The 21437-nt window shown below is 43.7% G+C and overlaps 1 protein-coding gene across 1 annotated transcript; it reads left to right on the top strand.

The window, feature by feature from the left end:
• The first annotated feature begins 62 nt into the window (after positions 1 to 62).
• On the top strand, positions 63 to 20789 carry RETREG3 (reticulophagy regulator family member 3). The gene is made up of 9 exons (XM_067714838.1): positions 63 to 367; positions 12032 to 12138; positions 14164 to 14194; positions 15125 to 15251; positions 15892 to 15976; positions 16781 to 16918; positions 17964 to 18046; positions 18692 to 18824; positions 19228 to 20789. The coding sequence occupies exons 1-9, from the start codon at positions 129 to 131 to the stop codon at positions 19683 to 19685; spliced, it is 1401 nt and encodes a 466-aa protein (XP_067570939.1). The 5' UTR covers positions 63 to 128; the 3' UTR covers positions 19686 to 20789.
• The last annotated feature ends 648 nt before the right edge of the window (positions 20790 to 21437 follow it).

Raw genomic sequence — 21437 nt, 5'->3', positions numbered from 1 at the left:
GGAGTTAGACCCTATGCGCAGGCGCACTGTGGAGGGAAGCGGCCTTCCCGCCGAATCTTGCACCTGCGCAGTTGGTGTTATTGTGACTGTCGAGCCGTGGCCCCGGATGTTGTGGCTGCCGGGGGGAGATGGCGGAGGCTGAGGGGGTGGCCGTGGCCCCAGGCCCAGCTTCGGGGCAGACTTTCAGGGGCCGCCGCAGTATGTCAGGCTCCTGGGAGCGTGACCAGCAGGTTGAGGCGGCGCAGCGGGCCCTGGTGGAGGTGCTGGGGCCTTACGAGCCTCTGCTGAGCCGGGTGCAGGCAGCCCTGGTGTGGGAGCGGCCAGCCAGGAGCGCCCTGTGGTGCCTGGGGCTGAACGCGGCTTTCTGGTGAGAGAACTGGATCCTCGGAAACCCTCCGAGGCGCGAATTCGTCAGGTTTCTCTAAGGCTCTATCTCTCGCCCCCCCTTATTTTCTTCGCTGCATTGGCTCCTTCCTGTACCTGCCTAATTTTGCCTCACCTTCCACTGCTTCCCGCCTGCGGCTTTAGCACCGCAGTTCTCCCCAGGGCCTTCCAGTTGTTTCCCGTGCTTTATCTGCTCCCGCACCCTCGCCCCGCACATCTGGCAGGAGCTTCTAGTAACATCTTGAGCCGCTCGCAGTGAGCGAGGGCGCCTCATTTTAGCCAGGGGAAGCTGTGTCCCGTTAAGGCCATCACCTCCCTTCTCTTGTCTGCTCAACAGTGGTTTGAAGACTGTCTCCAGGGATTTTAGTAATTATTATTGGGGTAGATGCGTGAGGCGTGAGCTCTTGAAAAGGTATACATAGGTGTGATAAGGAAACAAACTTGAGCGATCTGAATTAGCATGTTAGATAGATATCCCTTCGCCCACTCGGGAAGTTTGCGAAGTCTGAGCGTCCGTGAGAGCCTCCATAGTTGCAACTTGAAAGAAAATTGTAAGCTTTTAAAGAACAGTTATGAAATAGTGATTGTGAGATTTCACCCGTTTCAAAGTCACGTATGACGGCAAGTCTTCCCTGTTCCAGGGAATTAGAGAGGCATCCTTAGCCACGGTTTATAGCCAGGGAAATTGAGGGTGTCTAATAGTGTGTGTATTTTCCTGAGCTGGAAAAGTGGGGCTACAAGTATGCTTTAAGAATCTGTCTGTGTCATGCTCTGTGAAAATGGAACTGCTGCTTCTGAGTTGTCATCACCTAAAGTGGACTTAGGTCTTCATAAGATGTGCCAAGCAGAGTTTGGATTTATTAATAACTAGGGAAGTATTATTGATCAGATTCCAAGGGAACTGAAGTGTAGGGTGGCTTCTACAGCTGAGTGAAATAAAGCTGTTCTGGATAAGTCTGAAACAGAACAAAGTGTGTGTTTCCAAAACAAAATTGTTTTTGCTAAAAATACATTTCCTCTTGAAATTCTTGGTTTTAAAACCAAAACATTTATTATCCTTTGTCTGAAAGAAGACTTTCAGTGAGCTGGAGCAAAATGAATAATTCCAAGTTCATTGACAGGGAGACACACTGGTGCTTATTACATTAATCCTCTCACAGTTTGAAGGAGACTCAGGTTAGAGGTGTCACAGCAGTTGTTGCTTCTAGAGTCTTGAGCAAACTTGATGATAAACTTCTCCTACAGCATTCTTCATTCATTCATTCATTTATTTTTAAATTATTTTGTGTCCCTCACGACTTTTTTAAAGAGGATTCTTTTTTTTCTTAATTTATTTATTTATTTTTGGCTGCTATTTGTCTTCGTTGCTGGGTGTGGGTGTTCTCTAGTTGTGGCGAGCGGGGGCTACTCTTCATTGCGGTGTGCGGGCTTCTCATTGCGGTGGCTTCTCTTGTTGCAGGGCATGGGCTCTAGGCGCACAGGCTTCAGTAGTTGTGGCTCGTAGGCTCTAGAGCGCAGGCTCAGTAGTTGTGGCGCACGGGCTTAGGTGCTTCACGGCATGTGGGATCTTCCCGGACCAGGGCTCGAACCCGTGTCCCCTGCATTGGCAGGCGGATTCTTAACCACTGCGCCACCAGGGAAGCCCCATTTATTTATTTTGTTATTTTTAAAAATAAATTTATTTATTTATTTATGGCTGCGTTGGGTCTTTGTTGCTGCATGCAGGCCTTCTCTAGTTGCGGCGAGCGGGGGCTACTCTTCATTGCGGTGTGCGGGCTTCTCATTGCGGTGGCTTCTCTTGTTGCAGAGCATGGGCTCTAGGCGCACAGGCTTCAGTAGTTGTGGCTCGTGGGCTCTAGAGTGCAGGCTCAGTAGTTGTGGCGCACGGGCTTAGTTGCTCCGTGGCATGTGGTATCTTCCCGGACCAGGGCTCGAACCCGTGTCCCCTGCCCCTCTTCATTTATTTATTTATATATTTATTCTTTTGCGGTACGCGGGCCTGTCACTGTTGTGGCCTCTCCCGTTACGGAGCACAGGCTCCGGACGCGCAGGCTGCGGACGCGCAGGCTCAGCGGCCATGGCTCACGGGCCCAGCCGCTCCATGGCATGTGGGATCCTCCCGGACCGGAGCACGAACCCGTGTCCCCTGCATCGGCAGGCGGACTCTCAACCACTGCGCCACCAGGGAAGCCCCTTCATTTATTTTTGATAGTGTTTCTTCCTTGATCCCCAGGTATCTACTTCTCTCCTTGGCTGTCTGTCAAAAACCTTAACTGTAGCACCTCATTCTGGAGCAGTTTCCAAAATGACCTTTTCTTCTTTTCCTGTCACCTCCCTGTCCCAACCTCTAACCGCAGACCATTTAGTCAGAACTTCATTTCCTACATTGGGTTTGTACTCCTAGGAAAAAAGTTGATCATAAACCAGTTTGTGTCAGAGTGTGACTGATATATAAAAACTTTATCAGGATTTAAATGAATCCTGAGAAACCAAGGGTTTATTAATGCAAATAGATCAGTAGCATGTATGTTGTTATTTTTGAGGAGAGGGCTTTCCACATCCCCCTTGCCTGAGAGAGATTTTCAAAGTAGAATGTGGGGTTGAGGTCTGCACATAAGGAGCCGCTCTGACTGAGACACATCTTTAAATGTTAGTTATCTTTAATTTACTGGCTCCCAATAGTATATACTTAAGTTTACTAATATGCTGTGTTTAGAATCTCACTCAGATCCCCTTTACCTACTCTGAGTCTCTTAAAGCATCAGCGTGATTGGTCTTTATCTCTGGCATTTCCTGGTAGCTTGCCTGTTGTGTGTCCAGAATGCAGTTACTCCTGTTACGTTCCCATCAGGCTCTAAGTAGCTGAGGGACAGACGTAGCAAAATGAGGGTGTGACTCTTGAGAATGAAAGAGCAATTGGGTATGCCATTTTTGGAGAGGACTCATACCTGCAAAATGACTGACCCCAGAGGCTAGGGTAGTTTTAGCATTGGAATTCACAGGATTGTTTGTTTTAGGAAATGAGCTTCCTTGGAAGGTAGTGTGAGGTTCAAAATAAAAGTTAGACTTCACATTCCAGTAGCATCAAATTGAATGTGGGTGTTGACATTTTGCTTAGGAATGTTGAAGAGTAACTGCTTTGTTCTCACTTTATTTAAAAAGCAATTTAAGAAACACAGGTGGATCCATTAGCTCAGGTCAGAGAAAAATCGAATCTGAAACATTTTACTTTTCTTTCATTATTTGTTTTGAATAATGATATGTCATTACCTGAGGTGTTTTATACATTTTGAGGTATTAGAAGACTGGATAGGAATACAAACAAATCATCAGAATTCAGGCAGGTAGCTCTTAACTTTCAGTGTTCTGTCTTCTCATTTGAGGTTTTTCCATACCTGTGAATGTGCCCTCTTACATATTAATAAAAAACAACATAAAAGATAGGGATAGATGTAGATGCCTTGCTCCTATAGTATTTCAAGGCTTTCACTCTTATTTTCAGGTTCCAGAAAAATTATAGTGATCATATTAGAGATCTTCCAGCCTATATTGCTTCTGGTCACTTATGTTATTTTCTCTAGTGTAATAACAGAAATGTCAGGCCTTCCTTATCAATAGCCTATATTTTCATTAGCCTCAGCACCACCTGTAAATGAATGATTTGGGGGAAGAATATGAGTCAGCAAGAGTCTGTCGTGACAGGATCAGAAAAGAAGAGTTTCAGTAACTTTTTAGTTTGACTCATAAGATAAGGGGAGGACAAAGGAGCCCTGGAAACTTGTGTGAACTCTAAGCCCTCGCACCGCCTCCTATGAAGTACATATGGTTCAAGGAGGGCTAGATGACTGCTGAGCTCCTTTTCAGTTTTTAGCAGTCTGTGATTCTAGATGGTCTTCAAATTAGGAATATTGATTTAGAGCAATCCACAAGCTGTATTTTTGTTAAGATCTCTGTTGGGATCTGCTTTTACAGTCACTAGTCTGAGTTAACCAATCCCCCCCATCCCCCCCCCCCAAAAAATGACCGGAGAAGTGATTAAAGGTATACCACAATGCTGATCTAAAAGGTTAGAATTTGAGGGACTTCCCTGGTGGTCCAGTGGTTAAGACTCAGTGCTCCCAATGCAGGGGGCCGGGATTTGATCCCTGGTCAGCGAACTACATCCCACATGCCGCAGCTAAGAGCCCGCATGCTGCAACTAAAAGATCCCACATGCAGCAACTAAAGATCCTGTGTGCCGCAACTAAGACCGGACGCAGCCAAATAAATAAATAAATATTTTTTAAAAGTTAGAATTTGAGTAAAAAGTAATAGAGATAGGAGATGGAAGGGAGGGCCTATTTAAGTAGAAACATTTGTTCTGTGAAAAAAAAAATCTACACGTCAAATTTCAGATGAAATCTATTGAGCAAATGTTTCTGATGATAGTTTTGGAGGGTTCTTGTTGCTTTTGATAGCAAGGAAGACTCCCAGAGATGCCTTGGCTTACTTTTTTTTTTTTGCCTCTCTTTTGCCATCAGTTTTTGTCTCTTCTGATTATAAGGTTGGGTGCTTTCTTTTTTTTTTTTTTTTTTGAATTTTATTTTATTTATTTTTTTATAGGTTGGGTGTTTTCTGTCCATTAACATAAGGTAGGTCATTTGCAGCTAGCTGGTTTCATTTCTGGTTTTGTGCAAGGAACAACTATCTCTACATGATATTGGTTGGGTTAGTTTTGTTTCATTCTGATTTACCAGTGACTGGCTCATTAAGCAGACAGCCACAAGTGCTGTACAATAGTGGGCTTTCTGTCCCTATAGGATGGGATGCTTTGTTCGAAGTGCCACTGAGAGAAGCTTACTCCATAATGACAAAGGAACCCAGAAATAGTATCTTCTTTGATTGAAAATAGACTTGGGATCTTTCTTTTGTTTATGATTATAACAAACTTTAATTTATCTGTACTAATGATGAGGATCCATGGTATATCTGACCTCAGAAAAATTGTTTATTTTTGAAATTTCTCATGATTTTTCTGGACACCAGATTGTTTTTCCAAGGAGTACTCTATTTAGACTGATAATTAATTGGATTTTAGCCCATAATAAAGGGGATGGACAGTTTATAAAAAGACAAAAAAACCCAAATAATAATAAATCAATAGATATATAAATTTTTACATATTAGTAATAAAAATTCTAATATAAGTGGCAGTGAGTTACTAATTTCTGCCTATTAGGTTTTTAAAAATGATAGTATTTAATTCCGGGCACAATATGGAAAAACTGGTTTATGGTTGATAGGAACATAAATTCAACAGACTTTCTGGAAAGTAATTTAGCAACATGTATTAAGATACTTAAAAAGTTATTACCTTTTCAGGGGCTGGGAGAAATGGGGAGTGATTGCTAATGGGCATGGGTTTCTTTTTGGGGTGATCAGAATGTTCTAAATTAGATAATGGTGATAGTCACACAACTCTGAATATACTAAAAAACATTGAATTAGTTTGAAAGGATACATTTTATGGTATGCAAACTGTATCTCAATAATACTGTTACAAAAAAAAAGTTAATGCTTTTTGACCTGGTACTTCTATTTAAAGTGGCTAATCATAAATAAGGTCAAAGATTTATGCTCAGTGATATTAGTTCAGCTTTATTACATCAAAAATTGGAAACATCTCAGTTCAATTAGGGAAGGGTTTAGAAAACTAATTGTAGGGGCTTCCCTGGTGGCGCAGTGGTTAAGAATCCTCCTGCCAATGTAGGAGACAGGGGTTTGAGCCCTGGTCTGGGAAGATCCAACATGCCGCGGAGCACCTAAGCCTGTGCGCCACAACTACTGAGCCTGCGCTCTAGAGCCCACGAGCCACAACTACTGAAGCCTGTGTGCCTAGAGCCCGTGCTCCACAAGAGAAGCCACTGCAATGAGAAGCCCACGTACCGCAACAAAGAGTAGCCCCTGCTCACCGCAACTAGAGAAAGCCCCGCGTGCATCAAGGAAGACCCAGTGCAGCCAAAAAAAAAAAAAAACACCTAATTGTATCTGTGTATGATGTAATCATTTTCAAGTTGTGGTGCTTTTCTGGTGATGAAGGAAAACATGCCTATGTATTTTTAAATGAAGGAGGAGGTTTTTAAACCAGATATTCTATATACTTCCATGGAGTTTTTATATTTGAATATTTTTTTAAATGAAGAACCTCTGTTGCCATTTTAGGGTATGTGTGTAGATAATAGGTTATTTTTTAAACTTTTTACTATGGAAAATTAAAAACATATATATAAGCAGTCAGAATAATAGTATGTATTACAACTGTACCCAGCTTTAAAATTTTTCATTTCATGGCCAATTTTGTGTCTTCCATACCCCAGTTCTTTTCCGCTTCCTTTCTTGTTTTGAGGGAAATCCTAGACGTCATGTCATTTAATCTCTTAAGTGTTTCAGTATGTGACCCTGAAAAATAAAGATTTTTTTAAAAATCACTACCATTATCACATGTAAAAAATTAATGGCTCCAGTCAGTGTTCAAATTTTCTCATAAATGTCACTTTGTTTTTTCAACAGTTCTTTGGGGTTAGCATCCAAATGCAGTCCACACATTGTGACCGATTGTTCTGTTTTTAGCATCTCTTTTACTCTGTTGCTTCCCTTTCAGTCTTTTTTCCTCTGCAATTTATCTGTTGAAGAAACCAGTTTGTCCTGTAAAGTGTCCTACAGATTGAATTTTGCTGATTGCATCCCTGTGGCGTAACATGCTCCCCTGTGCTCCTCTGTGTATTTCCTGTAAATTGGTAGCTAAATCTAGAGTCTTGATCAGGTTTAGTTTCAAAAAAAAAATTTTTTTTTTTATTGGCAAGACTGTTTCATACGGGTGATAGTGTACTAATTATTTTTATTTTCTTCCTTAATTAGTAATTATATTTTCTAAAATTTCTCCTGTAAACATGCTTGCCTTTAGAAATATGAAAAAATAAATATCATTAAGGAAAAGTCTATTGTGAGCCTACACTGGGTAGAAGGAGTAATGGGCTATGGGCAGTAACCAAATTAAATAATTCACATGTGAATATCCAGAGTTGACTGCATTTGTAGTTATCTTTGCTAAATTGGAAAGTTCTCATGCTGATTATAGTTGCTGAAAAATGTTTTGCATGTTGTCTTATCAAACTTGTACACATATCTGCATGTGAATTTTTTGGCCTGCGTGAATAGACGTTGCAGGACTAAACTAATCCAGAGGAATCCTCCCTTATTTTTCTTCATTCCTTACCTATACCAATCTCACAAGTACTTTATCTTCAATTTTGTCTTGTCCCTGTGCATAGTTGCAGAGGTTTTTTTACAGGTAGGCTGGCTTCCAAGTTACCTCCATAAAATAAAAGTGTAGTGTGACTTTAGTATATCCCAAACACATGTGCCTGAGATTGACATTTCCTTTTTGTTTAAGAATTTAGTATTGAGGGCTGAAGGAAAGGAGCACACACTTATCCATATTCTTTTATATTTGATAGACCCCCTAAGGGAATTAATAATATTTGATATTAATTGTCTGGTTACCTTGGAGAGGTAACTCTAGTGGTTTGAGGTGGTCTTTCCATTAGTTAAGATTTTATCTATATGGAAGAAGCTATTTTTCCAAGAATTGTTATTTTGCACCACACAGAAAAACTCTTCTTCCTCTTAAGTTTCTGCATTGGCTTGTTCAAGGAAAGGTTATCTTATATCTGGCTCTAAAATTGAATTATGGACCAGGATTAATCTGGTTCAAGAAGATGCGCACAGTTTCAGCCTTCATGATCCAGAAAATATACCCTTTGTAAAACTCTTTGCTGATTCAACTTTATCTGCAGGATAAAATCCAGTACGCTTTGTCATGAAAGGCCCTTCGTGATCTGACTTCTGCCTCTCTCCCCATACTCATCCCCTCCCTCTGTTCTTTAAGTTCCAGTTCTATCATACTACTTGTAGTTCCCTAAATACGTCATTCCAGCTGGCTCTTCTCCCTAACTGAATGTCCTCTCTTTCCCCGCATCCTTTTGCCCTGTTGTCTTACCATTAATCTTTCAAATCCCAGCTTAGATGTCCTCTTTGTTATCGTTAACTTGTCATGCTATATTACAAACACGTACTGACATAAATACACTTGAGGGTATGGTCCATGTTTTACTCTTTTCTGTAATTGGCCTACTTACCACAAGGCCTCAGCATATAATAGGCAATTAATAAATGTTTGAACTGAGTTGAAGCATAGGTGGGGGCTCTAACAGGTTACTAAAATAGTCCAGCTCTTGGAGAAACCGTATTTTTATTGCCATCATCTTTGGAAAACTGACCTTTCTTAGGAGAGCTTAGTATCCTTTCCCTACCCCAATTTATATTTGTGTTAATAATCATGATTTGGGAAGCAGAGATTGCAGACAGCCTGGATTGCCTCCCCAGAGAGCCCTTTCAAGTACTCCAGAGAGAACAGTCGTGCCACATCCTGCTGCTGGGACATGGAAGCAGCAGCACTGGGGAGCAGGATGCCCTCGAGCCCTTCTCCTTGGCCTTGTTAAATTTCCTTGTTTGTTGGGATGATGAACTGGCTTTGGAGAGAAGATTAATGGCCTGGGGCAGCTCTAGAGGCTTAAATCTATTAAACTACTTTCATTCTGTAATCTCATATGTAATTACAGTATCCTTCAAGTGATGGAGTGGAAATATTGGAATAGGGTTGTCATTGATGACTGGATTTCTAAGTTCTTGGTTTCTTCCATCCCTCATTCTTTGTATAGTTTAAAAAATTATGTGACATAGATTCATGTTTATTGAAAACAGTGCAGAAACGTCTAGAGACCAAAATTAAAGTTCCTCTGACAATTCCTGCTTGCATATACGTATTCATAGATCCAGATAAAGCTTTTTTTTTTAATGTAAGGATTATACTCTTAGTATGGTGTTCTGTGAATATGTCATTAGGTCATGTGTTGAGGAGAGAAGAGGTCATTTATAACCAACTCTTGGTCATCCTTACTCTTGTTTGATCAGTTGCTGTGATGATAGCTAACGACACTTCTACATTGTAAAACTGAATAGGACATATATTAGGCGTATATTAGGTGCCTTGTATTTTCTTGTCTTTTTAGCAAGATCAACTATGATACTTTTTTTTTATTTTGTTAGTTGTTTTCTTGCTGCTTTTCTAGCTCTCTGTTCCTTTCCTTTTTTAAAATAAATTTATTTATTTATTTATTTATGGCTGTGTTGGGTCTTCGTTGCTGTGCCTGGGCTTTCTTTAGTTGCGGTGAGTGGGGGCTACTCTTCTTTGTGGTGTGCAGGCTTCTCATTCTCGTGGCTTCTCTTGTTGCGGAGCATGGGCTCTAGGCGCGCAGGCTTCAGTAGTTGTGGCACGTGGGCTCAGTAGTGGTGGCGCACGCTTAGTTCCTCCGCAGCATGTGGGATCTTCCCAGGCCAGGGCTCGAACCCGTGTCCCCTGCATTGGCAGGCGGATTCTTAACCTCTGTGCCACCAGGGAAGCCCAGCTATGATATTTCTATAAGTGATTAAGTATGTTGTTTCTAATACCTACAAATAATCTTGCATGATTTGTTATTTTTTAAAAAAATATTTGTCTGCATTGGGTCTTAGCTGCGGCATGTGGGATCTTCATTGAGGCATGAGGGGTCTTTCATTGCAGTGTGTGGGTTTCTCTGTAGTTGTGGCGTGTGCGTTTTTCTCTCTCTAGTTGAGGCGCGCGAGGTTAGTAGTTGTGGCGCTCAGGCTTAGTCGCCCCCGCGGCAAGTGGGATCTTAGTTCCCCGACCAGGGATCAAACCTGTGTCACCTGCATTGGAAGGTGGATTCTTTACCACTGGACCACCAGGAAAGTCTCCTGATTTGTTATTGTTAACATCACATATAGATGAGGAAACTGAGGCTTAAAGAGGTAAAGCTAATTTATTCAAGGTCATCAACTCAGAGTGGCTGTTCAGAGAAACAAACTCAAGTCAGTCTAAGAGCCATGCCTGCTGAACCGCCTGTTGTGATGCATTTGGCTTCCTTCAAGATCTTAGAACACTGTTTCTCAAACGATCTGCAGTGAAGGACTAGTGTTGTCGTTTTCCCCAGTCTATTTCTGAGCAATACTTTTGTAAAATACAGTATAAATGAGTTACTAGATATGTTTAAAATGCATACAAAATACAAGCCCAAATATACCCTTAGATTCAAAATTACTTGGTCAAATTGCTAAATTCTTACTTTCAATTTTTATACTTATTTCCTCACAGTCTGGTAACGTCACTGGACTACAGACACTGTACAGGGCATTGCCCTAAAGGCTTTAGAGTTGGATCATAGAAAGACTCATAAGAACTAGCTTTTTTTGAAAAAAAATTTTTATTGTGAAAGATTTTAATTATATAGAGGTAGAGAGAATAGCATAAATAATCTGAAGTACTCATCATCCAGCTTCAGCAATTACCAACTCGTAGTCAATCTTGTTTCCTCTTCTTTCATACCCTTTCCCTTGCCAAACTATTGTTTTGACACAAATCCCAGATATCATCTCATTCATAAATATTTTAGTATGTATTTCTAAAAGATAAGGACTCTTTAAAAGCATAACTTCCATAACATCATAGCCCCAAAATTACAATAATTGCTTAATATCTTCAGATGTACTGTCAGTGTTCAGATTTCCCAGATTTTTTGTAAATATCTCTTTATGGTTGATGCCTTCTAATAAGAACTAGCTCTTCCTTTATTCTCTTAATGTGATACATTACAACTGTTGAGTTTTTGTATGTTGAACCACCCGTGCATTCCTGGAGTAAATCCCAGGAATTGGTCATGGTGTATAGTCCTTTTAATATGCTGCCGAATGCGTTTTGAATATTTTATTGAGGATTTTTGCATCTATATTCATAGGTATCAATATACTTTAGTTTTCTTGTAGTGTTTTTGTCTGGCTTTGGTACCACAGTAATGTTGCCCTCATTAAATGAATCAAGAAGTGTTCTCTCTTTTTCAATTTTTTGGGAAGAGTTTGAGAAGGGTTGGTGTTAATTCTGGAGAACTGGCTTTTAGATGTAGCTTCAGTGCTCACTTTCTGTGTGACCTTGACCAACTCGTTTTACTTTTTTGAGCCTTAGTTCCTTCCTCTGTAAAAGGATATCTAATTGAATTAGGTGCTCTTTAGTGCATGTCTGTCAGTTTGTTGCCCTGAACCAGGGTCTAATTTGGTAGAACGATGTTTGCTTTCATCAAAACAACTTGGTCAGTACAAGAATGAATTTCGGGAATTCCCTGGCAGTCCAGTGGTTAGGATTCTGCATTTTTCCCTGATGAGGGCCCAGGTTCAATCCCTGGTCAGGGAACTAAGATCCCACAAGCCGTGCTGTGTGGCAAAAACAAAAACAAAGAATGAATTTCTCCTTGATATTAATAGAATCACAGGCTTGAAAGTTGAAATGGGCTTTAAGAGGTTATTTGGTTTAGTCCTCTGCCTTTACAGAAGCAAATTATTATCTCTGCACCATAGGTAAAATAGCTGAAGTCCAGAAAGTTTAAGTGATTTTTCCCAAACACTTAAGTCTGTTTACCACAGGACCAGTGGTGCACATATGGTCTTTTCTGAAATTAGCTTAATTGGATAATGATCTTCTGTTCTTCCTTCTCTTTAGGTTCTTTGCCCTGACATCCCTTCGTCTTGTGTTTTTACTTGCATTCAGCTCAATGATCATTGTGTGTATAGATCAATGGAAGAGCAAAATCTGGCCTGAAATAAAAGGTAAGTCTGGTAGCATTTAGAACAATCTGAACCTGAAATGGCTTTTCTGTCATTTTTACCTTTAGTTTTAGGGGGTTTGGGGAGAGTATGTGGAGCTGGGAATATCTCTTGAAGTCTGAATTATTTGCCTTAGGAGACGTTTGAAGGGCTAGTGCCCCATCTGTAGTTCCTTAGAGCTGAGTTCTGTCCTTCTCATTGTTTATTAAGCTTAGGAAATCTGTATCCGCCACCTGAGATATTCTTGCCCTCATAACTGGCCTGAGGAATAAATAGTCCTCAAGTTGTTAAAAAATAATTCTCCTCACTGGGTACTACATCATTACCAAGACAGTATCAATTTGCCTCTGGAATTTCTTTTAAATTGTTTATTTGCAAAGCACTAAGTTAGGTATTATGACTTAGATAAAGTCCTCTAAGATATGGTTCCTTTTATCCAAGATGATACGTACGTAAACATAAGAAAAGTTACAGAACAGCACCAGAGATGTCACAGTGCAGTATGTGATCAGTATGTTTGTCATGTATTTTGGCCCTAGCTCAAGCCTTGAATGAAACAAAGGATTTGGACAGGTAGAGAAATAAGTGGGCTTCTATGGGGGTCAGAGGCTTGATTAGTCTGAGGAACCAGAAGCTGCAAAGCATCTCCTGAGGGCAGGGAACTGATCATTTTCACAGGAGTGGAGAGGTCATTAAAGGGAGTGCTAGGAAATAAAGTGTGTTGGGATTAGATTTTATAAGGGCCTTTAAGTTAGGCTTAGAACCTTTATCCTATAGATAGTGGGTGGTCCCTGATAATTCTTTTTTTTTTTTTTTTTTAATTATTATTTATTTATGGCTGCGTTGGGTCTTCGTTGCTGCACGCGGGCTTTCTCTAGTTGTGGTGAGCGGGCTTCTCATTGCGGGGGCTTCTCTTGTTGTGGAGCACGGGCTCTAGATGCACGGGCTTCAGTAGTTGTGGCTTGCAGGCTCAATAGTTGTGGCGCACGGGCTTAGCTGCTCCGCGGCATGTGGGATCCTCCCGGACCAGGGCTCGAACCCGTGTCCCCTGCATTGGCAGGCGGATTCTCAACCACTGCGCCACCAGGGAAGCCCCCTGATAATTATTTTATTAGAGCTATGTGCTGAGAAGATATTAAAAATTAATTTGATAGCATTTTACCCAACCACATGGTAAGAGAAAAGGGCGAAGAAGGGAGACTCTGGCTGTATCTGTGTGAGAAGTAGTCAGAGAGGTATCAGTGGAAACAAACGATGGATGGCTTGGAGAGCTGTGAAGACGGAAGACACGTCAAACTGATAAGTAGAGGTTAGGAGAGTAAGGGATAACAGCAGCTTTGGGATTTCAAAGCTAGGAGAGTAGCAGTGGCATTACAGTTAGATGTAGGCAACGTCAGGCAGGGCAGTTGGTTTGGGTGGGGAGTGAGAGAGAGGAAAATTGATGTAGGTCGGACATGGTAATTTTGAAGTGTTGGCAGAATATTCAAACCAGAGTATACAGCTTTTAAATACATTCCCATCCTATTTTGGAGAGACTTCAAGGAATCAGGTAGTTCGCCCACCTGTCTCATGGCTAGTGAATGTCAAAAGACTTTACATCATTGATTGTAGTTAATGGGTCTCTTTTTAAAGAGAATAGGCAGATTTCTAGAGTTGAAGTAGTCATATAATGCCTTCGTAACCTGGCACACACTGATGCGTACGCGCAACCCAGACACACTTGAGGGGTGGGATGGACCTTTTTTTATGTGCGCCTTGGCTCTCAACTGTAGTAATTAGAAGGGGCCCTAATGCTCCATTTGGATCCCCACCCCATCCCACCAGAGAAAAGAGCAGGCATCAGCCATCATTCCCTTGTCTGCAGCTCCCTAACTCTGGCAGTATAACATGGTGTCTCCTTTTTGTTGTCTATTACTGTTTCCTTTTCCCCAAACCCATTAAAACTTGAGCTATCAGACCAACAGCCTAACATTTTCATGTTTAAGTTTTCCTTACCAACTAATGCTGGTGTTTGTTTTAATATTGTAGTGCCAAGACCCGACGCATTAGACAATGAGAGGTATGGAACACTAATTAAATCCCTTTTTGTTGCTCTGATTGATTCTCTTGTTGTAATATTCTGGTTATAGGTTGTTAACTCCATGTTCTAGATACAAAGTATAAGCTGAGAACCTAGTCTGTTGCAAATAATCATTTTAACAAATCCTCAAGTTCAGGAAGGAATATGTTAAGATGGCTAGTGTCCTCTGATATTTATAAAAGATGTTTCTGAGAAAGAAGCATTACAGTGCCCCATAACCTGACATAACCAAGGAATTGGCTGCATTATTCAGCTCTAGTATGAAAACTTAGAGGCAACTTACTTCATTTGTCTCCTGGCTTTTATACCAGGTCATTTAGTGTTTTCTGTAACCTCTGTCTGTTTCAAGTTCCTGGTCAGAAAACACAGTGGTTCCTGGCATCAGCAAGCCAAAGATTCCCCTTGTGGCTTACAGCTCCTGCTTTCATTTCTCAATTCATTCATCTCATATATTTGACCCAAAGAATTTTCTTTGCCATGGTTTATTTTGGTTTTGCTTTGTTTTCTCTCTCAGGGGCACATCCTTTGCCTCTCGCCTCTGCAGCAGTGGTATCAGACTGTGCTCTACTTTTTTCCCTGCGTTGCAATCACAGTGAATTGCAATGGTCTGAGCCCAGGAAAGATGTTTTTAAGCACAAAGGGCCTTGGAGCTGATGGCAGGTTTACACACGTGGATTGGGCTGCTTGCTCATAGGGTGGAGTTGTCAGAACAAGTCTGCCCTCCTAGTCCTTAAATTCCAGTTTCAACCTGGTGAGCCAAGAAGAAAGTCATGCTTCACCTCCAGAGCAACTAGGACTAGCCACTTCCCAGACCCTATTTAAACCAGAAGGATTGGCTGCCTTCACAGTGAGATGCGGGGGGAACCTTCAACACCCTCCTTTCACAGCTCCCCCTTCTCTCTCCCATAGCTGGGGCTTTGTGCACCCTCGGTTGCTCAGCGTGCCCGAGCTCTGCTACCACGTAGCTGAAGTCTGGGTTAGTGGGACCATTTTCATAAGGAACCTTTTGCTTTTCAAAAAGCAAAACCCAGGCAAGGTAAGACTCTTCCCTTTTTCACTCTCATTTCTGGCTCTCAGTTCAGTTCATGCTAAACTGAAACAGCCCTTTTACTACCTACCCTCCTTCAAGAAAGGAAAGACCATGGTGTTTGTATAGACAAGGGAAGTTGTCGGAAGGGGCTTCTGACTAAGACTAAGGCAAGAGCTTGACGATTCCTTCTTTGGGTGCTTGCTACTTAGATTAGGCCATCTTCCTGCCCCAAGACGGGAAAGAAAGCTTGCTTGTGTGCATTCTGTGTCGTTAAACATGTGGTAGGTGGTTGAGTTTTTTATTTTATTTTACTTTGACTTAAAAAGCCCACCACCAACACTTGTTTTCAGAGAGAACTTTTGGCTGAGTCCTATTCAAACCAGTTTGCCAGCATGAAAGGTGCGGCCCTGTGGGGTTAGCCATGTGAGAAGAGTTTGAATAGAAGTGGACATCCTCCCTTTCCTCCCAAACAGAATCACCACTGGATGCAACAGTAGCTAGGTACATGTCATTCTGACATGTCCATGCTTTACTCAGAGGTCATAAAGAATCATTTCTATCACATCTCCATCTTAGCTGCCCCCCATGCCCAACCCAGTCCCCTGCCGTATAGCAGAAGCTTAATACTGTTTCCTGACGCCCCCAGTTCTGCTTGCTGAGCTGTGGGATACTGACCTTTTTGGCTGTCTTGGGCCGCTACATCCCTGGGCTCCTGCTCTCCTACTTAATTCGTAAGTATGGTATATACCTCCCCCACAAGCTTACCCTCCTCATAGCTTTTCCAGCCATAGCTAACTCTGGGTTTAGGGAGAGGACTTTTATATTCTGGTTCTCCAGGAAATGACCTTTTTATATTTTCATGTCCTGTTTAGTGTCATGAAAATATCTTTCTTCTTACCTGTATCAGGCTCCCCACATATAAAGTCCTTTTCTTACCAAGTCAGCTTTAGAAACTGATGAGGGTCCACTAACATATATTGTGTTACCAGCTATAAAGGACTGTCTGTCCCTATTTCAGGAGGGAATTTTTAGAGTCAGTGTATTGTATAACAGTAGAACATAACACTTAGGGGATCCTCTACTAGCTTCTGTTTACCCTGGAGCACTTTTTTTCCCCCTGGAGCACAGTTCTGTAAATTTAGTTGCTTCATATTGGCATGAACTCTGTCTGCTTGAGACTGGAAGAACTGAGCAGTGATGGCCCTGGCCATTATATATCCGAAGCTCACATGATTTGTTGTGTATTTGCTGAGGCATTGTTACCATTTGGCCTTATTTATGGCTCAGCAACACCCATATGCAAGTGACAGCACTGCCTGGTCCTGCCCTCGATGTGTCAGCATGTACTCCGCTATGCACAGCCCTGTAGGTGACTGCAGAAGTCTTTGCCCTCCGGAACCTTCACATCTGTGAAGATGACCAGCAGAATTAGAATTTGTTGTGTCCAAGCCCTAAGGACACGATAGCAGAGGGACAGTCAGGACTGTTTCATGCAGCCCTTTCTCCATTTTGCCACTCTTTCCCACTCCTCTCAGTTGTCACTGTCATGATGTGGCCCCTTGCTGTGTACCACCGACTGTGGGATCGAGTGTACGTACGACTGAAGCCAGCTCTGCAGCGGCTGGACTTCAGTGTCCGTGGCTACATGATGTCCAAGCAGAGAGAGAGACAATGTAAGTGTCAAGGGGAAGCTTCCTTCCACTTGGACAATTTGGGGAGGAGAAGGAGAAGCCCGTAGGTCTGACATAATAGGTCCTTGAACACGGAGAAGTGGGATGTGGTTGGTGTGTAGGGGGTTGGTGGTAAAAGTGACCTTCTATTCCAGGGAAATCTGTGCAGGCTTACTAGTTTTTCCCGTTTGGAATTCTAGACGCTCCCATTTTAAACAAATAACGAGAAAAGTTCTCCCAAGTCAACTAAAAGACAGACAGTGAAGATATTCCCAGTGTTAGCTTCTTTTTATGAAGCACGTCCCATGTGCTGGCTGCTCTGCATACGTTGTCTTATTTAACGTTTATAACAACCTTGAGAAGAGGGTGGTATTATCTTTTTCTGGTTGAGTTTCTGGTTGAGGAAACTGAAGCTCACGGTTAGTAAATGGCAGAGCAGGTCTTTCAAACTCCTAAGCTCGGCCTCCATTCAGTACTGAAAGCTGCCTTCCAAAAGTAATTTAAAACTGGCTTCAGAAGCCAGAAGTGTACTAGCCCAGGATCTTCCAACACACGAGTGACAGTCGTGCGAACTTTTTCCTCTCTTCTGTGGTATGGTCAGGTTGGGTTTTCATTAAACCCTGGCCCTCTAAGAGCCCTGCACATGGGCACCAAGGCCCAGCTCCCCCTAACGCAGCCAGTTGAATAGTACCAGTCCTCAAAAGGCTGATTCAGCCCAGGTGGGGCATCTCCCTTTGCCCTCTCTGTGACAGTGTCCGCTTTACACATTGACATCTGGTCTGTCCCTAGCTGATCCTGAGAGTTGTTGACAAGCCTGGTAGTTGATCATCTGACCAGAACAAAAAGGGAGGGATGTTGGAAGAGAGATCTTTCTCCTGTGTTATCAGCTTACCTTGCCACTTAGGCTCAGCAGCTCCTCCCTCAGGCGTTGTTATGTAGGCTTAGGGGGTTCATTCTCGTGTTCTGATTTTATGCCTTTGAAAGCCAAAGGGGACAGGGGTTTCCCCTCAAGGGAAGGCGTCAAGGCGTTTTTGCTCTTTCCACACAGTGCGCCGCAGAGGTCTACACGCAGAACGCGCTGGGGACAACCACAGTGACAGTGAAGAGGAACTTGCTGCCTTCTGTCCTCAGGTATCTTGGGTGTGGGAGCTGCGTCGCTGGCCAGGTTTTTTTTAGCTCCTTTTTAACCATCTGGCACTCATGTTTAGACAGTAACCAGGTTTTCAAGCTCCCTGTGGGCTCTCCAGGGACCCAGCTTCTTGCCCTTCTCCAAGGACCTCACTGCCCCAAGAGCAGTGAGGAGAGAAGCTAGTTTTATATTGGGACTTTGTATGTAGAATCTCAGTGTGAGCCTGGTGACCAGCACACCCTCTTCCGTGCCTCCTTTTAACCCTGCCATCATGGCAGAACTTCTGCAACTGGTGTGATCATTTTTTAAACAGCCCGGCTTGCCTTAGGTCAGGCAATGTGTGCATCCTCCTGGCACTTGTGAAAAGTATTCTCTGGATCAATTATTTGCTTAAGAGTAAGTGGCTGGTTGACACCCAAGACTGCTTTCCTTCCTGTGCTCAAGACTGAAGAAAAAGGGTGTTTTCCCTGGGGGAGCAGCCTAAAAGGGGTCAAGATTTTGACTCAAGTCCCCATGCATGCCTGGTTACACTGTTGGCCTTAAGGTAGCCTTTAGGGCCAGCTCACTGGTGAAGCTGTAACTAGGGAATTGCGCACGTTTCTAATGGCACCATCTCTTCAGGCGTGTTGGTCTTTTCTTTTCCTAAGCTGGATGATTCTACTGTTGCCAGGGAATTGGCCATCACAGACTCTGAGCACTCGGATGCTGAGGTCTCCTGTACAGACAACGGCACGTTCAATCTTTCACGGGGCCAGACACCTCTAACAGAAGGCTCTGAAGGTAGAGGAACCTTGGACCCAAGTTGATATTGGCCCTGGCTGTTGCCTCTCAGCTTCCCGGGCAGCGGGGATACTGCCCTCGCTTCTCCTGTTTTCTGAGCTGTGGAGCAGGTGGCAGAGCAGCTTTAGGGGTATGGCTCCAGCCAGGTGGCACTGCTGCTCTCCTAGAAATCCTCAGTCCCTCATAGCCTCAGATTCTCGGCTTATGGGGGACATAGCAGAGGAAGAAAGGGGGAGTTCTCTGGCCAGTAGAGGTCACAGCAGTCTGTAAGTGGAGGGGGAAAGCTGACCGGTGCCAGAAATCCAGGGTGGAAACATCTGGTTGCTTGGAGATGACTTGGTGGGGCTAGGGCATAGGAAGGCCGGGCATTTGCCACGTCTCAGACACTCCTCTGTTCTCCCAGACCTAGATGGTCACAGTGATCCAGAGGAATCCTTTGCCAGAGACCTTCCAGACTTTCCTTCCATTAACGTGGATCCTGCTGGCCTGGATGATGAGGACGATACCAGCATCGGGATGCCCAGCTCGATGTACCGTTCCCCACCAGGGGCCGAGGAGCCTCAGGGCCCCCCTGCCAGCCGGGACGAGGCTGCACTGCCAGAGCTTTTGCTTGGCGCCCTGCCTGCAGGATCCAACCTCACCAGCAACCTTGCTAGCCTGGTCTCCCAGGGCATGATCCAGCTGGCCCTGTCAGGGGCCTCCCAGCCAGGCCCTGCTGGCCTACCTCCCCGGAGAGCCACAAGAGGTGTCCTCCGGGCCCCCAGTTCAGACCTGGACACTGATGCTGAGGGGGATGACTTTGAACTTCTGGACCAGTCGGAGCTGAATCAGCTGGACCCTGCCAGTTCCAGGAGCCACTGAGGCAGAGACTCCCCTTGGAGGTCATTGTGGTTTAGGTTTTTTTGCTCCCCATTCCACTTAAGGTGAAGGGGCAAGGGAAGAACCCAGGTCCCAGCCCCCGAGTTATATATGTATGCTCAGTAGCCTGGCAGATGCGCAGAGGCCTGATGAGAGAGGACACTCACTCCTCTGCCACCAGCTGGACACTGACTTCTGAGCTCAAGTCACTGAAGTGAGAATGTGCTCCCCTGAGGGACACTTCTCTCCATCAGGATGGTGGTATTTCTGGGGAACAAAGTAGTCAGGGGTATTGGTTCCCTTTTGAGGGGATGCTGCTGTGTGCTTCTAAGTATGGGTGCTCAGAAGCCCTCAGTGATAGATCCCTTCCTTCCTCCCTCCCTTTATCATCTCCCGAGAGCTCCAAGTCAGGCAGCTGGGAGAGTTACACTGTCATCTTCCTCTTTTGCTAAGCCATGCTTTGATTTGCCTTTTTCTAAGCAAGCTTGTCCTTTGGTTCTGCAGAGCAGGCCTGTTCCCTCTGCCCCAGCCCATCCTCATTTCTTGAGGCCTAACCTCCAGTGCTCCAACATATTGCTTGTGAAATTTAAGAATGTGAACATGAGGTGGGGGTGGGCCTCTTCTACATTACTTTGGGCCATGGGGTCAGCTGGCTGGGAGGGTGAGTGCCTCTATATCTCATGGTCTCACTGAATGTTTTGGAGCTGCCTGGTTATTTTTGGTGCTGCTAACCCCTGGCTCCATTTGCCCATCAGCCTGAGCAGTGAGCAAAGCAATACCATGCCATACCCATTTCCATGTTCCTGTTCCTTCCCCTGCTCCTCCTCTGGAGAAGCAATAATCCCACATGGGCAGTGTCAGAGTAGCACTTTACAGATGGCTCAGTGGCATTCATCCCAGGAGCCACCAGTTCTTCTTGCACCAGCTATTCTTACTCCTTGTTCAGCTCCTTTAATAATTTTGTTTTCAACTCCTCCCCAGTTTGGCAGGGCTTCTTTTAAGGATGAGCCCAGTTAGCAAGAATGTGTCTATAATCAGCAGAGACCCCAGTAAAGGGTATCTGTTCTACTGCCCCTAATAAAATCATGTGAGACAAAAATTTTAAAAGGTCATTAGTTCTAAACCTGTGCCTCCCCAATCAGAGCTCAAGCTGAACTCTTCTGTCCTCTTTCCCTCTACATTAACCCTTTGCTGATCCTCAGGGACCACTCCCCCAACACCCCTGTAGCTGGGTGAGGGATGTTGGACAGAGCCCATTTTCACGTGCTGCAGGTGGGAGTGTGCTAACATGTTTGCTCTTGGTTGATGGACAAGGTAGAGGCCAAGGAGTGAAAATAGTCAACGGTGAGAAGGGAGAAGAGCTAGGTGTCTGATTCATGGTCACTTCCCTTTGTGGAAGGTTAGGATAACGGCCTCTCCCCACTTTAGTGTTCTCAAACAGACTTTGGATACCTTCTCTCTTCCCAGAGCCCAGATGTCTTACAAGTGAGCTCTGATGTGGAAAAAACAGGTGTGGGAAAGGAGTGGGACTTTGTGTGTTTGCATGAGTGTGTTTAGCTTCAGGCCTTGGAAATTGGCAAGAGGGAGGGAAGGAAGGAGAGCAAAATCTTTGGAAGGTGTTTCTTGTACCTGCGGATCCTGCTCTGAATCTCCTTAGTCCTCCACTGTGAATTGGGATGGGGATGAGGGAGGGAGGAGTGCTGGGGAATAAATCTTGTATGAGAACAATCTTTTAAGAGACTGATGTTGAATGGT

This window comes from Pseudorca crassidens, chromosome 19 (assembly GCF_039906515.1).
Source record: "Pseudorca crassidens isolate mPseCra1 chromosome 19, mPseCra1.hap1, whole genome shotgun sequence".
Lineage (NCBI taxonomy): Eukaryota > Metazoa > Chordata > Mammalia > Artiodactyla > Delphinidae > Pseudorca > Pseudorca crassidens.
Note: the sequence above shows the minus strand (reverse complement) of the source record. Positions and strands in the feature narration are given on the sequence as shown.